This window comes from Grus americana, chromosome 23 (assembly GCF_028858705.1).
Source record: "Grus americana isolate bGruAme1 chromosome 23, bGruAme1.mat, whole genome shotgun sequence".
In the NCBI taxonomy this organism is placed as follows: Eukaryota; Metazoa; Chordata; class Aves; order Gruiformes; family Gruidae; genus Grus; species Grus americana.
In genome coordinates, this window is record NC_072874.1 from 4,036,237 (window position 1) to 4,056,159 (window position 19,923).

At 62.4% G+C, this 19,923-nt stretch overlaps 1 protein-coding gene across 1 annotated transcript in view; it reads left to right on the top strand.

Moving 5' to 3' along the window:
- Positions 1–15,073, top strand: part of SLC9A1 (solute carrier family 9 member A1) — a 30,241-nt gene extending 15,168 nt beyond the window's left edge. Inside the window, exons 2-12 of the mRNA XM_054802466.1 lie at positions 6,360–6,820; positions 8,227–8,477; positions 8,908–9,125; positions 9,484–9,686; positions 9,946–10,035; positions 10,433–10,503; positions 10,971–11,144; positions 11,292–11,406; positions 11,819–11,920; positions 12,246–12,318; positions 13,160–15,073. Of these exons, the coding sequence (XP_054658441.1) occupies positions 6,360–6,820; positions 8,227–8,477; positions 8,908–9,125; positions 9,484–9,686; positions 9,946–10,035; positions 10,433–10,503; positions 10,971–11,144; positions 11,292–11,406; positions 11,819–11,920; positions 12,246–12,318; positions 13,160–13,482 (2,081 nt within the window). The 3' untranslated portion in view covers positions 13,483–15,073. The remainder of the gene's footprint in view (positions 1–6,359; positions 6,821–8,226; positions 8,478–8,907; positions 9,126–9,483; positions 9,687–9,945; positions 10,036–10,432; positions 10,504–10,970; positions 11,145–11,291; positions 11,407–11,818; positions 11,921–12,245; positions 12,319–13,159) is intronic.
- Positions 15,074–19,923: the final 4,850 nt, after the last annotated feature.

The following is a 19,923-nucleotide window of genomic DNA, read 5'->3' on the forward strand; positions in this document are numbered from 1 at the left end:
GGTGGTCTCGGTGCCTTGCAGACCCTGGAGCCCAGCCCCAGCCCTCCTCCCTGCCCCAACCTTCCTTCTAAGCAGAGACAAAAGACGGGGATGGTGCTGGGTAGCGGCTTTGCAGATGACTCGTCCCCATGGCTGGTGACGCATTGGTGACTTTGTGGCTCATCCAGCAAAGCGTCCACGTCTCGGGGCTCTCCGTGGTCCCCGTGTCCCGCGGCAGCGTGGGAAGGTGTCCGCACCTTCCCGCATCCCTCGCCGCCGGGTCGCTGGGTTTGCTGATGACACAGGGCCGCTGCGTCTCTGCATGGCCCCCCCGGACCCTGCCAGCCTGGTGTCCTAAAGGGTTAAAGTGGCCTTTGGAGGGGCCCTGGTGCTGCTGAGCCACGTGTGTCCCCTCCAGCCCGTGCTCTCTGCAGTGTCCTTCAGAAGGGCAGCCCTTCTGAGCATGCCTGCTCCCCCTCGCCGCCTCCTCCCCAGCCCCGTGCCTTCTCCTGGGGCTCTTCCAGCACCGCAGCGCGCTCCGCACCCAAGCCGCGCCGTCGCTCCGTCCCACCCTGCAGCCCAAACGAGCACCCATGGGTCCCCGGGGCTGCAGCGAGCATCGCCCAGGGGGCTTCACCGCCCCCTCACCCAGACTAACCCCTCATCTACCTCCGTTCAGGAAAAAATCATCCAGAGGGTGGAAGAGCTGTCTAATCCCCAGCTAATAATTGTGTAATTTCCCTCTCGGGGTTGCTGCCTGCCTGCTGGAGCCTGCAGCCGCTCTAATAAACTTCTGAAGCCTGGGAGGATGGGGTGCTTTTGTAACCGTTCTCATTTCTTGTGCCTCCTCGTAGCTAACAGGCATCTTCCTGGAAGCAGCCTGGCTTTCCCGCAACGCTCCCAGTGCGTGGGCGCTTGGGAAGCCGGGGTGAAGCCGCAGGAGCATCCTGCTTAACCGTGAACGTGCCGAGCCCTCCCAGCCACGTCACGTTCTCCCTTCCCTCCTTCCTCCCCTGTCGTTCACCGGGTTTTCTTCCCTCCTCCCTCGTGGATTTGTTTTTTTTTTTTTCCTCCTGTGAAAGGAGGGGAGGTTAACCTGCAGCTCCAGGAGGATGTGATGGCTGGTGACAATCCCAGCTGCGGGGACTGGCTCGTGGGGACAAGTGCACGGCAGGTCTGGGGACCGGGGGGACTGATGCCTCCAGCATCGGCATTATATATCTATAATATATCTATATAAATATTTTTAAATTTTTATTTTATTTTTTATTTATGGCCTCTGAACATCAGTATTTCTTAGCACCATGGGGATTGCTCTTACGACTCCGACTCCAGCTGAATCCCCGCGGTGGGAGCCGAGGTGGGAGACGTAGGCGTCCCCCAGACCTGACCTGGAGCAGGGAAGCGCGTGAAGGCTTTGCCTCATTTCTTTCATCATAAGTGTTGTTTGAAGTGTTTAAAACGTTATTAAAATGTTCTTTCCGCACTGCATTGAGAGAGGTCTTTAAAATTAGGGCAGCGCTGCCAGAGCTCCGGACTAAGCCTGACCTGGGGTCCCACGCCATACGGAGCTGTATGGCAGCGCCCGAGGTGATGGGGAGGGAGAGAAGCCCTGCACGGGTGGGATGGGGCAACGCCGTCAGGCGGGGAGCGAGGGGACCTTGCAGATGCTGTAGGACATGGCGCCTGTGGTCCTCGGGTCGCTCTGCTGCGGGATCAGGCTGGGCTGAGCACAGGGGGATGCTCCCTGCTCCCTTCAGCGATAGGTTCCCAAACCCACCTTGAGAGCAGCCGGCAGTTTGAGAGCTGCAAATCAGCCTCTTCTGGCCTTGAAAAAAGGGTTTCCAAATTGCTGTGAGCAGCTCGGGGCATGGTGATCACCACAGCGGGAGAAACGTTGCCTCGGGCAAGTGCTGGCCTGGGACCTGGCTCGTTTTTCCAGCAGCGCTCCCCCGGGGCAGGGATGCTGGGTCTGGGTTGGGTGCCCAGCACCCTTCCCTCCGTGTCCCTTCCCTCCGTGTCCCTTCAGGCTCTTTCTGATGAGGCTGAGGATGGATGCGGATCAGATAGGGTGGGTTTTGAGTCATTAGGCGGCGAAGGAGCAGACGTTTCTGGATGGAGCTTATATAATGCACCATGCCCAGCATCCAGCCCATGCGCTGTAACCCAGTTACAGCCGAGGAAGGAAAAAAACCCACACGTAGGTCGGAGCCTCTCCCAAGCTGTTTGGTTGGGAGTAAATATTTACATGGCACCGCATCCGCCAGCAGCCGGGGCCTTGGGAAAAGCAGCCCGGGTCCCCCTTGGCAGGATGGGGATGAACCTTTAGCAGCTGAAACGGGAGCCTTCGTGTTTGCTGGGGCAAGGAGCGGCCCTTGCAAAGTCCGGAGACCGAAGGTGGCTTGCTGTGCTCAGACATCTTCGTTCAGCTTCCGCGGCCTCTGAAATACAAGCCTGCTTTATGCATCAAGGGAGAAAATAATCTGCCTTGCTGCAAAATCCACCAGACGTCGGGGGTTCTCGCTGCTGCCGCGGTTCGTGGAGGAAAATTCCTGCTGTTGCCCCCGGCTGCCTGCGCTTGGGTGGAGATGGCCCCGTGCAAATCAGCTGACACTGAAACGGAGACAACTGGTGTTCAGAAGCTGCAGAGCAAACTCTTTTGCAGCACAGACATCGCCTTGCAACAGCTTTCCTCGCCCAAAATCACTTTAATTTGAAGGACGGTGATTTCCTACTGTCCTTCAAGTGCTTAGGCTGGGCTTAGCTCTGCTGAAGTTGAGCCTGGAAAGGCAGTTCCCAGCTCCTTTCTGCCCTAACCCAAGCAAAAAATCACGACCCACGGTCCCCGCGTTCGCCTCGGCCGGCACACGCAAGCCGGGGGTGTGTGATGTGGACAAGAAACCATTTTAATAGGAACTATTAACTTCTGGATTTCCTTTTCCTTGTTTGCTCAGGCTCTCAGGGTCGATGTTTACTCAACTGTTCTTGCTTTTAATAGTTTCAGCGGTGTTTGATGCCGTTGATAGGGGAACTGCTCCCACGGCGTTTGTTTTCCAAAGGAAGAAACTCGGGTGACTGTGCGTGCCCCGTGCTGGGGATTTGGGGACCACGGGTTGCTCGCAGGGCAATGGGGTCTCGGGGGGACTCCGCTCCTGGTGGGCTTCAGGAAACCCAGCCGAAACCCAGCGGGTGCTTCTCTGTGGGAAAAGCTGCTCCGTGTGCTCACCTGCTCGCTCTCCCGTGCGTCCCTGCTCATCCTCCGGATGCGGATGTGCCGGAAACCGGGTGCCTCGTGTGTGTCCCCCCCCACTCCCGCATCACTTCTTGTTTCTTCAGGGTGTGCAGGCAGCGATGTGCCGGGAGTCTCGTACGCCTGGTGCAGGCACTGCCTCTCCGGTACTGCTCCTCGCTCCTTAGGGAGCCGCTTCCCGCGCAGCCGGTGCGAGTCACGCAGAGCCCTCCTCTCCGATGCCGGCTCCTGCCCTTCTGCTGCGGCAAAAAAGCAGAAGAAAATGCAGCTTAACGGAGGAAAAACGAAGGAACGCTGGGGGTCTTGCTGCCTCCCGGCTCATCCCAGGTTTCACTGGTGGCAGAGGAGGTGTTTGCTGCAGGGAGATGAATCCCAGTTTGCAGCGGAGCCACCACATTTGGGGACAGGCGGGTGGCAGCAGTAGGTACCCGGGCAGGCGAGCGGCACGGCTACCTGCTGTGCAAATTATCTTTTACCAACGCAGCCGGGAACAGGAGCCTGGGGGTTATTAAGACTTCTTATTATTACTATTAAGGCTCTTCTTATGACTTATTCCCCTTCCCGCTGCCCCTGGACGTGCCCATGGCTGAGCATCCTCGTCCCCCGACATCCTCGCTCCCCAGCATCCTGCCGCAGCCTCCCTCTTCCTCCGGGAGAGAAATTGAGGCGCAGAGCTGGGATGGGGCCGGTTCATCCCTGCCTGGCATCGCCCCCGCGACGAGAGCCTTTCTTCCCATTACTCACCCCAACGCGGGATGCCGGCCCGGCGCTTGGAGCAGGATCCCAGCAGGATCCCAGTAACAGATTGGTACCGATGAGCTTTCGAGCGCTCTAAAAATACTGAGCGGGGAAAGCGGGGAGCGAAAAACGGCTGAGATTCGGCGAAATCAAAGGCATAATTAACATGCAGCCCGCGTGAGTGTATTTTTAGGGCCCTACAAAAAGGCTCTAAAACATTGAATTCACATCAGCACGCGAATGTTCCAGTTTAATGGGATCCTGGGGCCTGTGGGGAAGAAGTGAGAGATGCTTAATTGTCAGTGTTTGTGTTTTATTCATGATCGAACGTACTTAGCAAGCAAAAACTGATTTGCTGCGGGCTTCTCGCTGCTTGTGTGGCTTTAAACCTTATTCCAGCCCGGGCTGGCGTATGCTGAGACGGACGATTGCCCCGTGTGCTGGAAGGGCGGGTTGTTCCCGGTGTTTGCGCGAGCTGCGCTAGGAAAAGGGATTATCGCCTCCGCTCCAACGGGGAGCTCCCTGCCAGGGCTGCCTTGGGGTGCTCAGCGCTCGTGTGAGCTCCGGGGAGGATCAGAGATAGAATAAAAAATCCCGTGGGGGTAAATCAGGAACCGCATCTAGCTCAGGAGGTCCCTGCGTGCAGGTGGCCGGATGTTGGGAGAGCACCGGGAGAAAGCTGGGATGCTTCCCGTCTCCTCCCGGCTTCCCCTCGTGCCCAAAGCCGAGGGCCGCGGGGCGGCGTGCTCAGAGATCGGTGCTGCTGCGGTAAAACCGAGGTAGAAACCAGACTCCTTCCCACGTCGTTCCGGCACCCGAGACACACCGGAGCGACCCGGGCTCTGCCGAAACGGCGCGGCCAGACCTGCGTGGAGCCTTGGGTGTGATGAATCCTCCGGCCTCTGCGGTGCCAGGCTCGCCCACGCCAGAGGCAGCGCCTGCAGCTCAGGTAGCAATTTGAGGTCTAATCCTGCCCTCGGAGTCCTGCGCGTGGCCGTGGCCGTGGTCAGTAGCTGACTCACTGCCTGTCCTTAGGGAGCGATTGTGGAAGCGGCTGCTTTTCCCATCGGAGACGGATTTGTGCAGCGCCCTCCCCGCTCGGCTGCGCAGGTGGAGGAGGGATGAGCCGGCACCGCGGCACAGATGTGGTCCCCGCAGGCTTGGCGGGGGGGGGGACGGGGGGGCTCACCGTGGCACAGCACGGCTCCGGATCGTCAGCGGGATGGTGGCTCGTTAGGGAGGAGGGTTTTTTTTTTAATCTGTTGTGAAATGATGTGCAGATGGCACAGTCGCCCGGCCAGAAGGAACTGAGGAACACGGGATGCCGAGGCAGGGTTCCTTATTTTAAACCACTTCCCTTGCCAGGGAACAAATGTGCCTCACTTCAAAATAATAATTATAAAGCCTGGGAGAGGATCCAGGGAACCCAAAATCCTTCTGTGGGTATCAGCGCGTTGGCTGAAGCGCTGCTTTGGTTGGCGGCGTGCTGCCTGCCCGACCCGACAGGCAGCTGCCCGCGTTGCCGAGGCTGGGGGGTGTTTGGTGGATGGACGCCATCCCAGCGGGTCACGGCTGGCTTGGAGACCTGTGTGGGGGGTCGTGCTGTGATTCAAAAAGGGGAAAACGAGTTCCCTCTTACCTTGCACCCCAAGGAATAGCCCTGCGCCGCGAGGATATGTCCTGTCCCTGCTCCATGCCGGCGAGCAGCTCTGCCTGCAACCTCCCAGCTCGCTCCTGAAGCTGCAGGAGGGGGAATAAGGACCCGCTCCAACTGCATCCCCGCTCCAACTGCATCCCCGCTCCAACTGCACCCTCAAACCCACCGAGCACCGGGTCCCCTGCCCGTCCCCTGCACCGGGGACACCCAGGGACAGGCACGGTGCTGGTGGCTCCTGCCAGAGCCTGGCGCGCCGGGTGTAACGGCACTCGGTGGGCAGGCTGCCGTCTGACGGGAGGTAAATGCCAGTGCCTACGTGCGCTCGGGATTAGTAGCTGCGATGGGAAGAGCTGGAGCCAGCGACAGCTTGTGTTGTGAGAACTGCCTGTGCCGCAGACGGCTGTCGCGGGGGTCTGGGGGTCCCCTCAGAGACCCCGGGGTGCCCAGAGGGCGGCTGCTGCCTCTTGAAGTGGGACTCGCTGTTATTTTCTGACCTGAGATCAAGCAATGCCAGGGTACGTGGGGCTGGTGAAGCTGCGCTTTCCACTTTACAGCGTGGGAGCGTGGGGAAGAAGGAGGTTAGAAGGGGAAACTGAGGCACACAAAGAGTAAAGGATCCTGAAGAGCGCAGGGAGGGCTGGGAACTGGTCCCTGACTCCCACAGGGGTGTCCTGCAGAGACCATCCTCCAGTCGCGTAGCCAACGTGTGTCTTGCTCTCTCCTCCTCCTCTCCAGGATTCCACGTCATCCCCTCGGTGTCCAACATCGTTCCCGAGAGCTGCCTGCTCATCGTGGTGGGCCTGCTGGTTGGGGGGCTCATCAAAGGGGTGGGTGAAAAGCCCCCCATCCTCAATTCGGATGTCTTCTTCCTCTTCCTCCTCCCACCCATCATCTTGGATGCTGGCTATTTCCTCCCTTTGCGCCAATTCACCGAGAACCTGGGCACCATCCTCATCTTCGCTGTGGTGGGGACGCTCTGGAACGCCTTCTTCTTGGGTGGCCTCATGTATGCCGTGTGCCAGGTCGGCGGCCCCGGCCTGAACCACATCGGCCTCCTGGCCAATCTGCTCTTCGGCAGCATCATCTCGGCCGTGGACCCGGTGGCCGTGCTGGCCGTCTTTGAGGAGATCCACATCAACGAGCTGCTCCACATCTTGGTCTTCGGGGAGTCCCTTCTGAACGATGCCGTCACGGTCGTAAGTGGATGAGGGGGATCGGCTAAGGGGACGGGGTTCGCTTTGGTGGAGCATTTCGGGGTGGTGGCACCAGGATTGGCAGCTATCGATGGAGCCCTGCGGGCAGAACCGTCGACTGGGCCGTCACAAGCTGCCGGGTGCCTCCTGCCAGCTGAGCTGCGGCAGCTCCGCTTGCTCCTAACCTTTTGCAGGTGCAAAGTTAAATATAGCGGCTTAAAATACTGCAGAGGTGGGTTAAGGTGAAGCGTTTTACTTGGCAGTTTGGGGAGGCCGAGAGCACGTGCCCAGCCAGCTGCCACCTCTCGGTGAAGAGCAGGACCGTGCCCGGCGCCTCAGTCTCCTGGGAATCTGCTCTCCTGGGTGAAATTGCTGCCTGCTGCCGCGTTCCTGCCTGTCCTGGCAGGGAAAGCGAGCAGGAGCACGGAGGGGCTGGCGCTGGGTCAGGCAGCACTGCCCTGTGGCTGCTGCTCCCTCCTGTCTCCTTCCTCGTGCGGTCTTCCTTGCTGCGGCACCGAGGAGGTTGTGAGGACAGGACGCGGCCAGCCGTGGCAAGGGGAGAGCCGTGGGGGCTGCGGCCAGGCTGGCATCGCACCCGGGTCACCCCTCAGCCCCAGTCTTTGAGCAGCACCTTTGCAGGGACCTTCGGGAGGTTCAGGGACCAGGCCACCCACTCTGGGGCCGTGCCGTGCCGTTTCCAGAGGACATCTGTGTCTGGTTGCTGGCTTGGCCATCAGCACATCATCCTCCTCTGCAGAGCCGACCTCTAAATTTATTTCTAACCCACTGCTTTTTTCCTGGCTCTTCTCCCATACCCCAGCTGTCCTCTTCGGAGCCGGCTGCTCGGTGCCCCGCTGACAAGGTTCCCGCTGACGAGGAACGTGCTGTCCCACCACGGGGCTTTTCCCAGGCGCTTCTCCTCCTTTTTAACCAGAGGGGCTGCCTGCAGGGTCTATGTCCCCGCTCCCGTCCCTGGGGAATGCTTCTGCCTTCTGCTGTCACGTCTGTCCCTGCCCGCGTCCCGGGACCTGGCCCTGGCAGACGGCAGCTGGCACCTCACCCTCTCTCTGCTCGCCAGCGCTGCCGTGCCTGCAGGATGCCCCGAAGCCCGTTGCCCATCCTGACACGCCTGCGTCAGCTTCTGCTTTAAAATCTCTCCAGGAAATGGTGTCCGGGGGTGGGAGAAGGCGATGCAGCCCGGGGTGGGCTCCTCCGGTGAGGTTGCCCTCTTGGCTACAAAGCTGTGTTGAGGGTTTGGGCTGTTCTCTGGGCTGAGCGGGGCAGATGTGGCTTTTCTCTCCGTGCGGCTGCTCTCCCGAGGAAGGTCCCCGTGCAGGTCTCCTCCGAGGTGAGGCTGTCTCCTGCCAGCGGGGCAGTTTGAACTCCCCCCTCTCCTTTCTCCCTCCCAGGTCCTCTACCACCTCTTTGAGGAGTTTGCCACCTTCGAGCAGGTGACCATCATCGATATCATCCTCGGCTTCCTCAGCTTCTTTGTGGTATCGCTGGGCGGTGTCTTCGTGGGTGTTATTTACGGGCTGATCGCTGCCTTCACGTCCCGCTTCACCTCCCACATCCGAGTCATCGAGCCCCTCTTCGTCTTCCTCTACAGCTACATGGCGTACCTCTCTGCTGAGCTCTTCCACCTCTCCGGCATCATGGCGTGAGTTGGGCACGGGTGGGATGAGATGCCCTCCTGTCCCCAGGACAGGACACTGTTTGGTCCCAGCATGGCCAGTACGTGCCCAGTGAGGCCAGAGGTGTGTTTGGGCCGGGGTATGCAAGAAGGCGGATGAGGGAAGCGACTCTCTTGAGTTGTCCCACGGATCCCAGGGCGCTGGCAGCCCATTGCTCATTCTCCTGGGCAAGACGACGTGGTGTGCTGCCTGGCTCCCATGCTCACTCCTGCCCTGCCAAGGGGAAGGAGAAACCTGGTGCTGCCTTCTCTGAAGGTCTTGAATAATTGCTGGTGTCTCACAAGCCCTGTCCTGCTTTGGGGTTTGGTATAAGAGCACAAAAAGCCGCTGCGGGACCAGGGGTTGGGGCTGTCCCCGTGTCCCCATGGCTGCTGAGTGCCCCAACCTTGCCCCTAGGCTCATTGCCTCCGGCGTGGTCATGCGGCCCTACGTGGAAGCCAACATCTCCCACAAGTCCCACACCACCATCAAGTATTTCCTTAAGATGTGGAGCAGCGTGAGCGAGACCCTCATCTTCATCTTCCTGGGCGTCTCCACCGTGGCTGGCCACCACTACTGGAACTGGACCTTCGTCATCAGCACTCTCCTCTTCTGCCTCATCGCGAGAGTTTTAGGTGAGGTGTCCATGTGGTGGCAAAGTCCTTGAGGACAGTCCTGAGTGATGGGCAACTCTCAGGACCACGAGGCCCAAGTTTGCCTTGCTGAGGAGACTGGAGTGGACTGGGTGGCACTGGTCCACTGCGGGCATCAGCCTTGCTGGTGGTTGGCTTTGTGGGTAGACGGGGTTGAGGCCAAGTTTGTGCAAGACTCAGGGTTGAAGCTGGTGAGGGGCGTTGGGATGAGCGAGCAGGACAGCACCCACCTGCACCCACGGCCCCGGGGGGGTGACACTGCGCTGGACTGCAGGCTGGGCTGCTGGGGTGGGGGGTCCTTCACCATCTGCTCACATGAGGCCCTGCCCCACTCCCCCAGGCGTCCTGGTCCTCACCTGGTTCATCAACAAGTTCCGAATTGTGAAGCTGACACCGAAGGACCAGTTCATCATCGCCTACGGGGGCCTGCGGGGAGCCATCGCCTTCTCCCTCTGTTACCTCCTGGACTACAGGCATTTCGGCATGAGGGACATGTTCCTCACAGCCATCATCACGGTCATCTTCTTCACAGTTTTCGTGCAGGTTGGTGGCACGCAGGTGGTCACGATGTGGTTTCAGAGGGACAGGGGATTATTCAGTGAGCCACGGGCGTGTGGAGAGTGAGGAGCACGTCCCCAGCCTCCATCCCTGACCCTGTCACTGTCCCCCTTCTCCAAAAGCTACGGAGAGCTGCCAAGTGACGCTGGCAGTGCAGAGCCCCACAGTTCGGCTGGGCTGAACCCGTCCCGCTCCCACCAGCGTGCCTCGGGGAGAGATCTAACCCACCCTCCCCATTCCCTAGGGCATGACCATCCGGCCCTTGGTGGACCTGCTGGCCGTGAAGAAGAAGCAAGAGACAAAGCGCTCCATCAACGAAGAGATCCACACGCAGGTAACCCGCCGCGCCCAGCCGGCCCTTCCCGTGCTTCTCTTCGCCGCCTTAGCCCTCTTCTCTCTCTGCTTCTGCCGCCTCCACCGCTGTAACCAGGCGGTTTCACGGAGCGGGAGCTGCCCCTAAATCGGTGCCCAAGGTAAGGGGGGACGGAGCGAGGGCTCTCCCCCGTCTGTGTCGTCCAGTGCCCGCTCCGACCCAGACCTCCCCTGTACCTGGTAGAGCAGCAGCCCAGTTGCGTAGGACCGTGCTGCCCTCCTGAGGCCCATCCTGGACCCACAGCCCTGATGTTGCACCCCCCGAGTGCCCTCACCCCTGTGTCAGCGTGGGTGTCGGGGTGGGGAGAGGGTGGGGAACAGCCCTATGAGCTGCCCACGCCTTGGACCTTCTCTTCCAGTTCTTGGATCACCTCCTGACGGGGATCGAGGATATCTGTGGTCACTACGGGCATCACCACTGGAAGGACAAGTGAGTGTGGAGGTTTGGTGACTCGGGGACCTGTGGGGGAGATGGGGAAGGGTTCGAATCACCACCCGGCTGGTTTTCCAGCCCGTTGCCAGGGTTTTTCCCTGGGCTGTACCAGCTACACACACACTCCCCTCGATGAGTTACGGCCCTGGGTTGGGTGCGAGTGGGGCCGCAGGGCTGCACCCCTTCACCACGCCACCTACAACGTGCCCATGGCAGCGTGGGAGCTGCCGGTGGCCGGTCCCTGCAGGAGCTCAGGACCATCCGTTGTGGGTACGAGCAGCTGCTGGGTGTTTTGGAGGCTTCCTGGCTTGGGAGGGAGTCGGGGAAGCCTGGTCTGACCTGCGCTGGTGGGAACTGAACCATCTTCTGCTGGGCTGGGCCAGGGATGGGGAGCAGGGAGTGGTGCTGGGGCAGGGGGAGGTCTGATGTGTCGCTGCTCCTCCTTTCCCCATGTTCTCGGGAAGGCTGAATCGCTTCAACAAGAAGTACGTGAAGAAGTGCCTGATTGCGGGGGAGCGGTCCAAGGAGCCCCAGCTCATCGCTTTCTATCACAAGATGGAGATGAAGCAGGCAATCGAGCTGGTGGAGAGCGGGGGCATAGGCAAGATCCCCTCTGCTGTCTCCACCGTCTCCATCCAGTGAGTTCCCCGGCCCTGGCCACCCTGTGCCTCTGATGGGCCGCTGGCGTAGGCTGAGCGCTCCCTGCTCGTGGCCGCAGGGCAAGCAGCCGTTCGGTCCTGCCGTGGCCATCGCAGCGTCACTCTGAATCCTGTCTGTCCGCGCAGGAACATCAACCCCAAGACCCTCCCCGTGGAGCGCATCCTTCCGGCCCTGTCCAAGGACAAGGAGGAGGAGATCCGGAAAATCCTTCGCAACAACCTGCAGAAAACCAGGCAGAGGGTAAGGTGTCCCCTGGCACCGTGCGTGTCCCCTTTGCTTCCCTGGGGGTGGCCAGGACCACTTCCAACCAGAAGCCCTCAGGGCCAGCTGGTCCCTTCGCCCCCGGCGTCCCTGCCCTGCCGCCCCTTGTGTTCCTGGGTTCCCTCCTGGGACGGCGCTGGGATAGCGCTGAGGGGGAGGCTGGCTTGGTCGGCGGCTGAGCTCAGCGTTTAAACCCTCGCTGGGCTGAGGTGGGTACAGATCAGACATCCCACGGTAGCACACGAGGACCGAGCCGGCGTCTCGCCTGGACGTACTCTGCCCACTGGTGACTGTTTCACCCATCTCCAGGGGAAGCGATGCCGTGACCTTCCTTTGCCTTTCGCTGTGGGGTTTTTTTAACCTCTCTCCTTTTCTTGGGGCTTTTTCCCAGTTGCGATCCTACAACCGGCACACGCTTGTGGCCGACCCCTACGAGGAAGCCTGGAACCAGATGCTCCTGCGGAGGCAGAAGGCCCGGCAGCTGGAACAGAAGGTGTCAAGGGGACGCTGGAGCAGGGGATGGGGAGGATGGGGGGGGGCCAGGGGGGCTTCCCAGCCTGGGAAGGACATCGGTGTCCTGCATGGGGAGGTGGCTGAGGTTCAGATGAATGTGGTTGACCCCACGCCTTGGGGGTCCCCCAATCGCCCCAGGGTCCAAGCAAGTCCTTGCAGCGCAGCTGGGAAGACGCACGCGTGTGTCCTCTGCATCCCGCTGCTGCTTCTCGCTCGTCCCGGTGGCCTGGGGTCAATTCCCCACCTCCCCTTCCCCCGTTATCCTGGCCACTCCGATGGAGACGCTCCCTGTGCTCCGATTCCAGATGAACAACTACCTGACGGTGCCGGCTCACAAGCTCGATTCTCCCACCATGTCCCGGGCTCGCATAGGCTCAGGTAGGTGGGACCGAGCTACGGGGGCAGCGCCGCTGCCGGCACCTCGCTGGGCATCGCCGGCACTTTGGTGCTGAGGCACTCGGAGGTTGCGTTGTCCTGCACCCACTCTGCTGCTCTGCAGCGCCGATCGGCCCCATCCTGCTCCCCCGTGTGCGACGCAGCCAAGCCCCGGAGGTTTGTTGTTCTAGGGCCTGAGCTCTGCTGCATGCAGCCCGGGACACGTGGTGGGCTCTGCCTGAGCAGAAGCTCAGCACCCTGCTCACTTCCCAGCATGGTTCCCACCAGGAAATCAGCTTGGCCGGGTCGGTAGATCAGTCCGGAGCTCAGCTCGCTCCATCCACGCAGCCACGTTTCTGGCCGTGTCTCTCCGTGCCCTCGGAGTGCTCAGCCCCAAGACCTGCCCCTGGACTCCTGGCTTCTCCAGCACACATTTGCACTGCCATCTCTGGTTCCTCCTGTGTCCTCTCCTGCTTTGGGGACGGTGTGACGGGGTGTGACGGGGTGTGATGGGGTGTGACGGGGCGTGACGCTGCTGCTGGCGCTTGCCGAGCCGGCGGTTAATCGGCAGAGGGCAGCTTCACCCCTTGCAAATGGCGCAGTCCTGGGAAGCAGGGCTGGGCTGTCTGGAGCAGATCCAGAGATCAAAAAAAAAAAAAAAAAGGAATTAAACAGCAGACTTGGAAATTAGAGAGTGAGCGAGCCCAGGCGTCCCAGCCCCACGCACTGGGATGCATTAGCTGGGGGTCCCTGGGACCCCCCTTCCCTTCCCCAGGTTATCCTGCCCCAGTTTGTTCGCGATACCGCGCGACCGGCCCTGCCTGACCCCTCTCTGCCTCCCCAGACCCGCTGGCCTACGAACCCAAGGCGGACTCGGAGAACCTGCCCATCATCACCATCGACCCAGCCTCTCCGCAGTCTCCGGAGTCTGTGGACCTGATGAACGAGGAGCCCAAGGGCTGCGGCGGCCTCCCGCCCTCGCCCGAGGAGGATGAGGAGGGGCTGGTGATGCGGGTGAAGGAGCCTTCCTCCCCGGGGACTGACGACGTCTTCACCCCGGGGACTGGCGACAGCCCCAGCAACCAGCGGATGCTGCGATGCCTGAGCGACCCGGGGCCCCGGCCGGAGCCGGAGGAGGGGGAACCCTTCATCCCCAAGGGGCAGTAGCAGCTGACGTGCGAAGCCTCACGCACCTCTATACGGTTTCTCTCTCTCTTCATTTGTTCTTCTTTCTTTGCTCTTTTTGGTTTCCTTCTGTCACTACACACCGGGTTCGGGAAGGGGAGACCATCCTGGATGGACTGGGATTGCCAGGACAGCTCTGCCCACCAAGCCCTGGGCTGGCCCCGAGGAGCGGGGAAGGAGCCCCCCGGGATGCACCGGGCTCCTCGGCCGCCGCGGCCCGGGGGTGACAGACGATTTACCGCCCGGCGCTGGGGTTTGCCGGTGCCTCGCAGCCCTGGCGGGGCTCTCCCGGAGGCTGCCCACCCACTCAGGACCTGCGAGCGGCTCCTCGGGGTGGCTGCGGCTGCCGCAGGGTCTACGCTGGCCGGGGAGCTGCGGGCGTCTGAGGAGGCTGCCCCGCGGCACGGCTTCGCCTCTCCCCTGGCTTGTGTTTTACCTGCCCCCTCGCCTCGCGGAGCAGAGAGATGGGAAGACGGGAGCCAGGCCGGTGCACCCACCGCCTCACCCAACACCCTCCCAGGGACCTGGGGCTTGTGCTGCTGCTCCCTGCCTTGGCCGCTTCCCCCGCAGGGCCGGCTGCCGCCCGGGACCCTCTCCTCCGGCCCCGCATTTCACGCCAGGTCTTGTTAAATAAATATCCTAGAGCCATGCCGGGGGGCGGCCGGGTTCCCCCTCGCTTTGAGCGGCCCCGCAAGCTCGGGCCTCTCTGTCCCTCCTGGAACCGCTACCTGTCACCCGTCCCCGCGGGGACACTCCGGCAGCCTCGGCCCCTCGCCCTGCGCCCGCCCGGCAGCGCGGCACCGGCCGCTCCTTAACCAAAGACGGCGTCCGGGCTCTGGGCACGGGGACGGGGCGTGCGAGGGGTTGCGTTTGCTACGGGGAGCGGGGGGGATTATTTTTCTCTCCCTGCAACCGAGAGGAGCTGGGGAAGAGCCTGGGGATGGTTCGCCTAGCGTGGGGACACGTGGTTGGCAGGAGGGGAACGGTCTCCCCCCCCCGAGGGGGACGGCTGGGGGTGTCGGGGGTCCTGAGCTTGGAAGGACCCGTCCTTCCCCCAAGGTTCGGCTGGGAGGGAGCGCTGGGTCTTTAGGTGACTTACAGCCCTCCCCGGGCTCGGGGTGTCCCGCTTCATGCTCGAGCGCGTCACCTCGTCCCCCACGTGCCACCCGGCACCCACCGCGTGCCGCCCTTCGCCACGGGTGCTGCCTCTCCCGTGCCGTGGGGTGCTCATCACCCCCTCCCCAGGGAGCCTGGGCCACTTCCCCCCCCCCTCCCCACGCCGTGCCTTGCCGCGCGTCGTCTCTGCCCCGCTGCTTCAGCGGGCGCCCGTTCCTGCACGCCCACCCACTCCGCATCCCAACTGGGACCCTGGGGGTCCGGCATCCGCACGGCTTCGTCACACCGGGGCGAGAGCCCACGTCGCTGCCTGTGCCTGCCTGCCTGCCCTGCTCTGTCTCCAGGAGGAAAAAAAAGCAATGAAAATTCTCTTGTATAAAAAGAAGAAAAAAAAACACATGTAAAGAGAATCTTGGTTTTTATCATGAATATTCTAATAAATTAATGTTAATTTTTAGTAGGGGTTTTTCCGGCTCTTTGGGTTCTTACCTCCGACCCAGGGTCCCGGCCGTCCCAGCTGAACGAGGTGGCTGTGAGACCTCGTCCCCGTCGCTGTCGGGATGGAGGCTTCGTCCCTCACCTCCCCACCGTGGCTCGGGGAGACGGGGAGCCCCGTCTGGGGAGGGGGGGGATGACATTTTAAGCCATTCCCAACTTTGGTGAAGACGCAGGGCCCGCAGAGCCGGGGCTCCCGCATCCCTCCCTGGGGCTGCGCCGGCGCGTTGGGAGGGGACGGGCTGTTTTTCTCACTGTGCAGGGGGAAGGTTTGGCAAACGGCAGGTCCTTTCCCAGCGGCACCCATCGCTCCGGCGTGGCCTCGAGGTGCCGACTGGGCGCCCCGGCAGCTCTGCCCACCCCGAGCCCAGCGCGTGGTCCCCGGGGAGGAACCTGCCTGTGCCGGGTCCCTGCCTGCACCGCGCCGGGGTTTTGGGGGACTGATTGCTCCATCCCCAGGGGAGGGGGCTTGGGGACGTTTGAGCCTTGTGATTTTTTATTTTTTTTTCCTGGCTTTCCCCAGGAGCCGGGGCTGAAACTGAGCCCTCGGAGAGGAGCCGCTTCCCACCAGCACCCCATGAGCGGAGAGAGGGAAGAGGCTCGAGGCAGCGCCTGGGTGAGGGGCTGCACCCCGACTCAAAAATCCCTCCGGAAAGACCTTCCCAGCCCCAGCAGCGCTTGCACCTTCTCCCCCCGACAGGACCCCCCTCCCAGGGCTGGGGGTGCCCCGGGGCAGCCGGAGCTCCTCACTTTTGGGCAATTGCAATGGGAGCGTGTTTCATTGCTGCAAATTAAAGCTCTGATTCAACGAGGCCGTGACTCACCTCCTCACCATCCGGCAGGCGCATAATGGCTGGCGTTGCTCATGTGCTTAAAATACCTGAAGCCCAGGGTCCCCCGTGGCCTCCGGCTGGGACTCGGCCCAGCTACCGCACCCCCGGGGTCCCTCCCTTACCGAGGGGTCCCTGGGCAGGACGAGGCGACCGGGGACATGGGGCAGGCGATGCCGTGGGGCCCGTGGCGGTGCCGGTTTGGTGGGTGCCATCCTTGAACCCCATGCAGGGTTCGGGGTGCAGGAGGGTTTGGCAGGAAGGGGCAAAGCTGGGTCTGGGAGGAGAGCGGTAGATTTGCCATCCCGTCCCAAAGGGTGGGAGCACCGAGAGAGGCTGGCCACAGCCCAGAAGCCAGGTGATGGTCGCCCATCCCAGCAACGGAGGGGAAAGCAGGAGTGCGCAGCAGCCCCGGGGCTGCCCGAGCATCTCACCCGCCCCACGTGCCAGCGAGCATCACGTGCGGCCGCCCTCTTGATTTCAGTCATACCTTTAATGCGAGAACTCACCAAACCGAGGCATTTCCAGGATATTCTTGTTTCTGTCTCAAAGGGTGAGTAATTTTTGTAATGAGGAAGGACTAATGATCCCTCCAGGGATGGGCTGTCACCGCTGAGCAACCGCCAAAGCACACGCAACGCCGAGGCCGGGGGGGTGGATGGGCCCCAGTTGCGTGCCCACGGCCCCACGGTCCCGCCAGCGATGCCTTTTCCCCGTGTGCACCCCCTCGTGTCCTGTACCCCCCTCCCTCTGCTCCCTCCCGAAGCACCTTGGGGCTGAGGTGGTGGCACCAAGGGCAGGGAGAACAGAGGGACCCTGAGCGGGACGACCCTGTCCCTGCACACGCGTGTGCCGAGGCGGTGATGGCCCTTTCTGTAACCCCCATCCGGGGGGATTAAAGAGCTGCTGTCTCTGCAGCTGCAGGAATCTGCCCTGGCCAGGATGGCTGGGCTGCCCCGTGCCTCAGTTTCCCTCTGCGTGGTCCGGCATGGCCCGAGCAGGGGGAGAGCAAACGGCCCCGCAGCCCCACACCACTGCACGAGCAGCGAGGACCAAGACCCCTCGGGAAGGGCTGTGGAGTCACCTCCGGCGTCACCGGCTCCGGGCTCAGCAGCCCCCCAAAGCGGAGCTCCCGGCTGGCTCCCCAGCTTTCCCAAGAGGAGCATTAGTGGGGCGGCCGGCGGGGCAGTGGGACGGGGTGTGCCAGAGCTGCCACCACCCACAGCCGTGCCCGGGCATCACCTGGGGCCCTAAAAACCAGAGCGAAGGGACCAGCTGTGTTTTCTACCAGGCTCAAATTAGCGGCATTAAGACAGGTCGTCCCCTGCCACGGCTTTAAGAGCACAAGTCACGCCAAGCAAAACAGCACGTGGTGTCACCGGGAAGCCACCGAGCCCAGGACGCGCAGGTCATGCCACGGAGGGACTGGGGGACGGGGACCTCCCCAGCTGGTGACGCCCCGAGCAGCTTCGAGGGGGCGGCTCAGTCCCTGCCCCGCTCTGGGGGCACGTCGGTGCCGCGTCCCCCTCCTCGTGCCCTGGCGGTGCCGTGTCCCCCCTCGCGCTCCCCAGGCAGCATTTTGCAGCAGCCGGGCGAGGTGACAGGTGCCATTCCCCAGCTGTGCGTCACCTGCAGTAATAACACCCTGCGGTCCCTTTCATCTCAGGGCCTCCAAGGTGGCCGTCTCCAGGGCGAGGGCATCCCGGCGTCATCACTTAGCACTAATTCCAGGAGGCAGCTGGGGATCTGGGGGGACCTGGGGGTCCTGACTCGTGACATGGGGACCCTGAGCAGAGAGCAGAGCCGTGACACCCCTCGTGCCAGGCAGTGAACGTGGGTGCTCCCCACACAGCCGTACTGCCTGCAATGCCAAATTTGGCCTTGCCGTGGCCGCCCCGGGCCATGGAGGCAGCCGGTGGCACAGCCCCAGGGACACGGGTGGCCCAGCAGTGAGGGTCTGGGGACAGCGAGCGGCCAGGAGCACGGTGGCACCTCCGAGACAGGCTGTGCGGGAGCAAGCGGGGCCGGACGGTGGATGCGAGCGACTGGGAGGTATCCAGGAACGCTGTTTGCCGAGGGAGGTTTTGGACACGGCCGAGGAGAAGGGCTCCACCTCCTAAACCCACACTGGGCACAGGGACGTGGGCATGTGCGTGGTGACGGCGGCATGCGTGCAAGGACGGTGTGCGCGGGGATGGCAGGCAAATGCGCGGGGACCGTTGGCATCTGCACGGAGGTGGCTGGCGTGTGTGCACGGGGTGTGCACAGAGATGGCCAGCGCGTGCACGGGACAGCGGGTGCATGCACAGGGACAGCCGCCATGGGCAGAGGGACAGCCTGGGACACGGCTGGCATGTGCACGGTGGCAATGCCGTGGGCGGCTGCCGTGGGAGCAGGGCAGGAGGAATGCCCCCGCCCCGACGGGGAGCGTTGCTGCTCCCCTGGGGCGACGCTGGGTGACGTTGGTGGCTCCTGGAGAAGGGCTTGGTCCCTCCTGCTTGCTCAGGGAGTTGGCGCACACCCTGCTTAATGGCGGGTGGGACGGAGCCGGTCCCACGCAGGTCAGGGAGTCCCCGAGGTTTCTCTTCACCTCCAGGTTGGGCTTTCACCCCCCCGTTCCGCTCCCCCAGCTCCTCCAGGCCTTTCCACCCACCTCTCCCACTGAGCAGCCCACAACGGATGCTCAGGGCTGGAAAAGGTCCTCAGCGCCCTGGGGGGCTCTGCTCAGATGGGGGAGCTGCACTGCCGCCCCCCCCCAGCCCCCAATCCTGGCAGCCCCTGCCCCTCTCCACCCCCCCCAGCAGTGGGGTGCCCTGTTCCTCCCCACGCACACGCCAGGGAGGAACACCCCAGCTCCTCCCCAGGTGATTTCCCAGCAGGGCAAAGCCGGCGTCCCCAGGCAGAACCGGGATGCTGCCAACCCCGGATCCATGGGGCGAGTGGGGTCATGGCATCCCCGAGCCCCCTGCCCCCCCCTCACACCCCCAAAGGGACTTTGCAACCCTTGTGCCATCACCCTGGAGGCAGGATCCACCCGAATTTCACCCCAAGAGGGTGATTATTCCATAATTGCCAACAAAACAAACGAATAAAGCCCGGGCTGGCCCTTGCTGAGCTGGAAGGAAATGGCCTTGGTGCCATTCCGAGTCCTGGGTTCGCTGCGGGCGGCTCTTTGGGATAATCGTTTGGTGATGGATGTTAACGAGCGGCTCAGCCAGTCCAGCCGGAGCACGTCAGCTCTTCTTAATGAGCTGATGTTTTCTCCAGAGCCGTCAGCATGCCGGTCCCTCTCAGCCTGGGCATCACCAGTGTGTGTCTCCTAGCTCATCACCAGGCCACCGGCTCGTCCCCCAAGGATCTGCAGCGCATCCTTCATCCCATCGGCTCCACAGCCACATCCTGCCCCATCGCCCAGGGGTGTCACGGCTGGCAGGGTCCCCCAAACAGCCCTGCCCGTGGGGTGCTCAGCACCCAGCCAGCCCAAATCCCCCCGGCCAGACCCCTGGGACAGATCCTGATCCCTAAAGCCATTTGGCCCCTCTCAGCCTCTTGGGAAACTCTTCCTGATCCAGCTCTTTTGCCGACATGATCAAAGGGGTTTTGCAATGGCAGGCAGCTGCCTGATTTTTTATCAAGTTCCTTGCAAAATCACTTTCTGGCAGGGCTCCCTCCTCCCATGCCCCGATTCAGAGCCTCGTGGGGCATAATCAAGAGCAGCGTTGAACCCCGACGGAGATGCCTGATGGAGCCATGCAACGACACCGGCAGGACCCAGAGAGCAAAACGCCGTGGCACAAGGAGTGTCCCCACACGGAGACCCCAGCGGAGGGGACTCCAGCCCCCTGTGGGGACCCCTCGGGCTATTGGTGCATCACAGGGTGGGGAGGACTTCAGGGGGAACCAGAGCTTGGGGACACCCTGTTACCTCCTCTCCCCTCCAACCCCAGCCGTGGGTGCTCCTAGAAACCCCATTTCTCCCCAA